General features: G+C 31.2%; 1 protein-coding gene across 1 annotated transcript; it reads left to right on the forward strand.

Annotated features, from left to right (window-relative positions):
• Positions 1 to 774: 774 nt before the first annotated feature.
• On the forward strand, positions 775 to 2831 carry LOC106775010 (CBL-interacting serine/threonine-protein kinase 12). The gene has a single exon (XM_014662032.2). The coding sequence runs from the start codon at positions 1120 to 1122 to the stop codon at positions 2608 to 2610; it is 1491 nt and encodes a 496-aa protein (XP_014517518.1). The 5' UTR covers positions 775 to 1119; the 3' UTR covers positions 2611 to 2831.
• The last annotated feature ends 4474 nt before the right edge of the window (positions 2832 to 7305 follow it).

A 7305-nucleotide genomic window follows, 5' to 3' on the forward strand; every position in this document is an offset into this window, starting at 1 on the left:
AGAGGAATGAGGGAGGTGAGTAAGGGTTTGGGGGTTTCGTTTTTTTTAGTTTTGAGAATGAAAATTATTTAAATATCCTTTACCTTAAAACTTAGAAAAAACATACGCGTGTTAACAAACTCCATATATATATATATATATATATATATATATATATATATATATATATATATATATATATATATATATATAATTATTGTAGTCTCTATAAGCTAAATATAAGTTTTGTATATAAAAGTTATTCATAGAATTTTTTTTTGGCTAATATAGTTAAAAGAGTCTGGGGTTCTGCGTGGTAACATCAAAATTTAAAATAAAAATTGAATCAACACAGTTTTTTTTAAATTAAACTTCTAAAATTATGGAATTGACGTCCATTTCTAATTTGTCACAAATAACTATTTTAAAAATAAGTCTTAAATAATTTTTTTAATGATTATGTGATTACATTTTTAAATAAAATTTCAGTAAAGGATATTTAATGATATAAATGTTTATTTAATTTTAAAAAGATCACAATAAAACCACAAAATGCTTCAATTTCTTTCACTTTTTTCGGTTTCACTAAAAACACAAAAACCCTAATGGGTGTAAGTTTTGGTAGTTTAGGATATTTTGGCACCGGAAAAGGTGTTCAATTTTGCTGGTTCGATTTTTCTGGCACTACAATAGGTTAACGTGAAATAAAAAAACAATAAGAAAAGCGAAAGTATTAGCAGTAAAAAATGCAAAAGCAAATAAATAAATAAATAAAAAGGAAAAGATAAAAAAGCAAAAGAAAAATAGAAACGAATTAATGGTGGTATATACTCTTCCTTATATAAGCATCTGTCTCTCGTTCATTCCCTCACCTGTTGTTTGAATTTGAACCAAATACGATAAATTTATTTACACACAACACATCATCACACTCTCTCTCACACATAGGAAACCTCAAACAAATCAAAACCACAACCTTGTTCCTCCCTCCATCCGTTCACTCTTTCCAACAACCTTCAATACAGGCCAATCCAGACACCAATCACCACCAACCACCTTCGTTATTCTCTTCCTTCAACCAAAACAAAACAAAACAATAACAAAACTTTAGCCTCCAAATTTCAAACCCAAGGGCCATCCATGGCCGCCGCCACCCCCACGAGCCATCACAAGAAGGAGCCATCGAACCTTCTATTGGGTCGTTTCGAGATTGGGAAACTCCTTGGACATGGAACCTTCGCAAAGGTCTACTACGCGCGGAACCTTAAAACCGGCGAAGGCGTGGCCATCAAGGTAATCGACAAGGAAAAAATTCTGAAGGGAGGTTTGGTGGCACACATAAAGCGCGAGATCTCCATCCTCCGCCGCGTGCGCCACCCCAACATTGTGCAACTCTTCGAAGTAATGGCCACCAAGAGCAAGATCTATTTCGTAATGGAATACGTTCGGGGGGGCGAGCTTTTCAACAAGGTCGCGAAAGGAAGGCTCAAAGAAGAGGTTGCCAGGAAGTACTTTCAGCAGTTAATCTCCGCGGTGGGGTTCTGCCACGCCAGAGGGGTGTACCATAGAGATCTCAAACCTGAAAATCTCTTGCTTGATGAGAATGGTAATCTTAAGGTCTCGGATTTCGGGTTGAGTGCGGTTTCTGATCAAATCCGACAGGATGGGTTGTTCCACACTTTTTGTGGGACACCTGCGTATGTTGCTCCCGAAGTTTTGGCGAGGAAAGGATACGATGGTGCCAAGGTGGATCTCTGGTCTTGTGGGGTCGTGTTGTTTGTGTTGATGGCGGGGTATTTACCCTTTCACGACCAGAATGTTATGGCAATGTATAAGAAGATTTACAGAGGGGAGTTTCGGTGTCCCAGGTGGTTTTCTCCTGATTTGTCCAGGCTTCTCACGAGGCTTCTTGACACCAAGCCCGAAACCCGGATTGCGATTCCCGATATTATGGAGAACAAGTGGTTCAAGAAAGGGTTCAAGCAGATCAAGTTTTATGTTGAGGATGACAGGCTTTGCAATGTGGATGATGACGTGCTTTTGGACAACGATGACGATGTTGTTTCTGTTGCTTCTTTTTCGGATTACTCGGTTTCGGAGTCTGATTCCGAGGTTGAAGTTAGGAGAAAGAATGCTCCTTTGCCAAGACCACCTAGTTTGAATGCTTTCGACATTATATCGTTTTCCCCTGGGTTTGATCTCTCTGGGTTGTTTGAGGAGAAGGAAGACGAGACCAGGTTCGTGACTGCTGCACCAGTTCACAGGATTATTTCCAAGTTGGAGGAGATTGCTCAGTTGGTGAGGTTTACAGTGAGGAAGAAGGATTGCAGGGTGAGTTTGGAGGGTACCAGAGAGGGGGTGAAAGGGCCTTTGACTATTGCTGCTGAGATTTTTGAGTTGACACCCAGTTTGGTTGTGGTGGAGGTGAAGAAAAAGGGAGGGGATAGAGCTGAGTATGAGAGGTTTTGTAACAATGAATTGAAGCCAGGATTGCAGAATTTGATGGTGGAGGAGTCTTCAACTTCTTCAGGATTGTCTACACCTCAAGCTTCCTTGCTACGTGGCCTTTCTGAACCTGTTTCGGATATTTCTTCTGAAATCGGAAGCCCATGCTATATGCCTTCCGTTTAGTGAGGTAGAGAAGAGAAAAGAGTAAAACTAAAACCTTCTCTCCGTCTCTCACTTTCTCTTTTGCTTTATTTATTTTTTTTTTTTATAGATTGTGTGAAAATCGGTAAAAAATTTTGCCCACAGAATTCTCCTGCTTTTAGGTTTGCATATTGACTGAAGCGCTAGGTGCCTACTGTGTTGGTATGCTTAAATTATATACGAGAAACAAATGGCTAATTGAATACAGTGAATGTGTATATGTATGTATTTCTACTTTTCTTCATTCATTGTTGCTAAACTGTACATTACTTTGGCTTTGTATACATAAAGTAATCAGAAATAGCAAAACGGTTTAGTGCTAGTCCATGTGGCAATCCACTGGCTTTGTCTCTAGAGAAATTCCTTTGAAATTGGAGATGTATCTCTTGGTAGATATGTTAAATAAGTGGGGGACTAATGAGAGAGATTGACGTAGAACGTGCCCATGGGCTAATAGCCTATAATATAAATGAGCATATCTTTTCCTTTGGAAGAGGAACAGATCCTTTCGTGTTTGAAGGTGTAACTGATAAACACATTCAATGGTTCAGGGGCACCTAAGAATCTTGCTAACGAAACTATTCCAATATTAAAAAACACCAGTGACTAAGAATATTCCTCCTGCTACAAATTGTTACTTTGTTTTTGCTCGATCAAACTCTGGCAATTTCAGTGCATTGCATGCTGAAGAAAATGAATGGAAACCACCTGGTTTGGTTGCACAGTAAGTTAACATGTAGTTGTGAAAGGTTTCATACTTAAAAAATAACTATCGTTTTGTCCAAACGGGTATGGTTAAGCTGCAGGTATTATAAAGTATTGTTGAAGTTTCATATTTCTTAACCATTTACTTGAGAACAAAGTTGGGCTTTAGCCCTGTAAAGTAATTCTTGTAAATCTCAACTAGTTAACTCAAACTATTATTAAGACTCGTCTTCCTAAATGTGTGTTCAGTTTCCCTTTAAAAGTTGATGTTTAGTCTTTGAGAACATAAATACAGGCGCTTGTTATGTTATAAAAGTAACAAGTTAAGCAAATTGAAGAGAAAAAAAAGCGTACTTACATAGTCAAAATCCATAAAAAAGGAAAAGGAGAAGGAGAAATTAAGCAGAGATTATTATCTAAATGGATGGGTTTTCCTCTACAATAAATTTCCAAAATTTATCTAAAAATAGCATCCACTATAATGCTATTTAAAATCTCATACACGAGTTTGGCAGAAAACGGTTCTGTAGGACAGAGGCAATAAATAGGAAGCATTGCCGATTAATCTTGGAGATGGGACTGATACTGATTACTTATCAGTTCTGAAAGAAACATTGCATGACATCATCCTACGTCATCCAAATCCATCTTTGGTTCTCTCTTCAAGTTGCATAACGTCATCCAAATCCATTTTTCTTAGTTCTCCGTTCAAAATTCTTCGGTCCGAGCCAGAATTACACACCTTACGACAAAATTTGTAAACGTGGATATTAAAAAATAAAAAGATAATATTCTATATGATGTAATTTTTTTTAGAGTTAAGTATATTTTTGATTTTTTAATTTTTAGAAAATTAGAATTAGTTTTATTTTAAGTTTTGAATTATTTTAGTTTTCCTTTTAGAATTGTGTAAATTTAATTTTTTTAATTAAATTTTGTTAAGCTTATTTAAAGTTTTAAATGTAGTTTTAATTAATATTTTAATTGAAAGTGTCAAACTGTATAAAAAATTTAAATATTATCATGAAATACATTTGAAATGTTAAATAAATTTAATAAAATTTAATTAAAAAAACTAAATCTATACATTTTGTTAAAAGACTAAATTAAATAAAGTTTTGAAAATAAATTAATTTCAATTTTTATTAAAAGTCAAATAACTAAAACCATATTTAACATTAATTTTTACAAATCTTTTTACTAAATGCATAAAAATTAAATACATTTAATATAAAATAAAGCTAATAATAAAAGAAAAAAAAATAAAAGAAAATGCAAAATTGTGTGCATTATACTCATAAAAATGTTTGTATTTATAATACAAAATTTAACTCAACTACAAATCAAATAATTTTGCAAATATTAAAATATCATAGATTAATCATATGATTAACTGTAACAAATTAATTAGTCATATGAGTAACTCTAAAATAAACTACAATTAATTCATAACACCATTGATTATATAATATGTTTTGTCAAAACCTTAATAGGACAAATACTTTGGATAAAAAAAATAGTGAAAAATAAAGAGTGCATCATTTTTTATTCTTTAATACAATATTGTTCATCACATATTCTATTTTCTTCCTCGTGTAAATTTCACATCATTAAGATATTAAAGTCTCATCTTACAAAAAGTTTTTCTTAGTAAAGACTTTATAAATAGATCTATCAAAATTTTCACATAAATGAATCTTTTAGATCTTTATATCACCTTTTTAATTGAACAATCAACTATTGTCTTCATATATGATTGTTGAATCCATTTTTTTAGAGCACAAGTTTGTCTTAGATGTTGAATTATACACCTTTGCCAAACACATTACTAACTTACCTTATGTAATGCTAATTTTTTGCATGATTTGATAATGTTTTCTTGCCACCACAGGTAAGCAAATATCATGTTTTTGATAAAACATTGTGATGATATGATAAATAACTTGCATTTGCACAACTCATTAGATATGATTTTGAATCATTTGAATAAAATAAACTCATATTCATAATATTCTTAAGGCGATGAAGCATGTGTTTTACTAGTTTCATTTCTTCTTCCAGGTGAATAACTATATCTTGCTTAATAAATTTACAACAAATGTTATATCGCATTGAGTATGATTAGCAAGATACAATTATGCTCTTATAGCAATAAAATAGGATACTTCTATACCAATAAGTTCTTAATCCTTTTCTTGAAATCAAAAAAGGTCTTTATCAACGTCTAACTACTGCACAAATGTTGGAGTACATAAACAATGTGACTTGTCCATATAGAACCTTTTAAGTACCTTCATTAAATAAGTCTCTTGATATACAAACAAAATTTTATATTTCCAATATGCTTTATCTTATTTATTTAAACAATCAATTACTTTTGTGAGCTCATTCGAAGTTCCAACAATGTTTATGTGATCTACATAAACAATAATCATGAAAATTTTATTTTCTAATATTTTCATATAAATAAGGACAAATATCCTTCTTTTAACAAATGCTCACTAACGTGGTTATAACACATACGTTTTGATTTCTTTAATTCATGACGGGACTTGTTCAATTTTATTTAATAATACTTTTTAGATTTTTCCTTATTAGAAAAATTAACCCATTTAAGAAGTTTCACATAAATATCATTCTCAAGGGAATCGTACAAACAAGAATAGGTTGTAACGTCATGCATTAGATTTGCAAACCTTATTATGTTGTTGCATCGGATACTAATGAATATGTTTCTTCAAAAATCAATTTCAGGTTTTTGTGAAAAATCTTAAGTAACTAACCATGCTTTATATCTAACAATTTCACCATTCTTATTTTGTTTTTGCACAAAAATCCATTTGTAGGCAATGGGTTTTACACTCTTAGGTGTGATGATCACTTGTCCAAAAGCCTTTCGTTTAGCAAACAAATTTAATTTTGTTTCTATTGCATCTTTTCATTTTGGTGAATCATTTCTTTGTTAACAAACTTCAATGATCATTGGTTTTTTATTTCCGTTATCATCATAACATTCATCACTATATTAAATATAAAAACATTATCAATGTTGACTTTATTTTGATTTCATGTTATCTTATTTAAAACATAATTTATCAAAATCTAATCATTTTTAACAATTTTAAGTACATAATTTTTTTTGGAATAAATAATTAATTATGTAAAATAAATATTTTAAAATTTTCATATTTTATCTTTTAGCATCTTTTCTCATTCAAAATTCTTATCTTTGAAATTAATAAATATACCATAAACATGTCTTTGGAATCATAAACCTACCACACTTCAAATATGTTATGAACTAATATTAATTCTATTTAGAACATTAATAAACACACACATTTTTTGAATTTTCTATTTATATACTTTTTTTACAAAAATCGAGAAAAGATAATAATAATCCACTTTAACTAATATATTTTTTAATTACTTTTTTTATTTTTCTAATATTGAAAAGAATTATTTATCAAAATAAAAAATTGACAAATCAAAGTGTAAATAAATCTGATGTTGATGATTTATTTTATTATTGATGGAGAACATATCTATCATTATTAATAGAACATTTTTTAATTTTTGACAGTTAAATACTGTTACCTTATTAAAATATTATTAAATGAGGATTTTAACCCAACAAAATTGTAACATGATCATCTTCCTCGCGAGTGCTTCATCCTACACCTCCAAGAATTTCATATTACACTTCCAATTTCCTAAAATGTCCCTAATTAATAAATGATTTAAAAATTTAATTTTTTATTATTGAGGAATTCTGTGCAGACTCCACCTCCATTTTCCTCCAATCACCTAACATGTGTTCCTGCTACACATCACATCCCTTCATCCTTCCACTCCTACACCCTTGTACCCCTGCACCTCATTTCATCTTTATAAAAAAACCCTACACCTCCTACACCTTTGTACCTCATTTCATTTTATATTAGTTTAATTTTTTTGACATTTTATTTATGA

This window comes from Vigna radiata, chromosome 10 (assembly GCF_000741045.1).
Source record: "Vigna radiata var. radiata cultivar VC1973A chromosome 10, Vradiata_ver6, whole genome shotgun sequence".
NCBI classification, from domain to species: domain Eukaryota; kingdom Viridiplantae; phylum Streptophyta; class Magnoliopsida; order Fabales; family Fabaceae; genus Vigna; species Vigna radiata.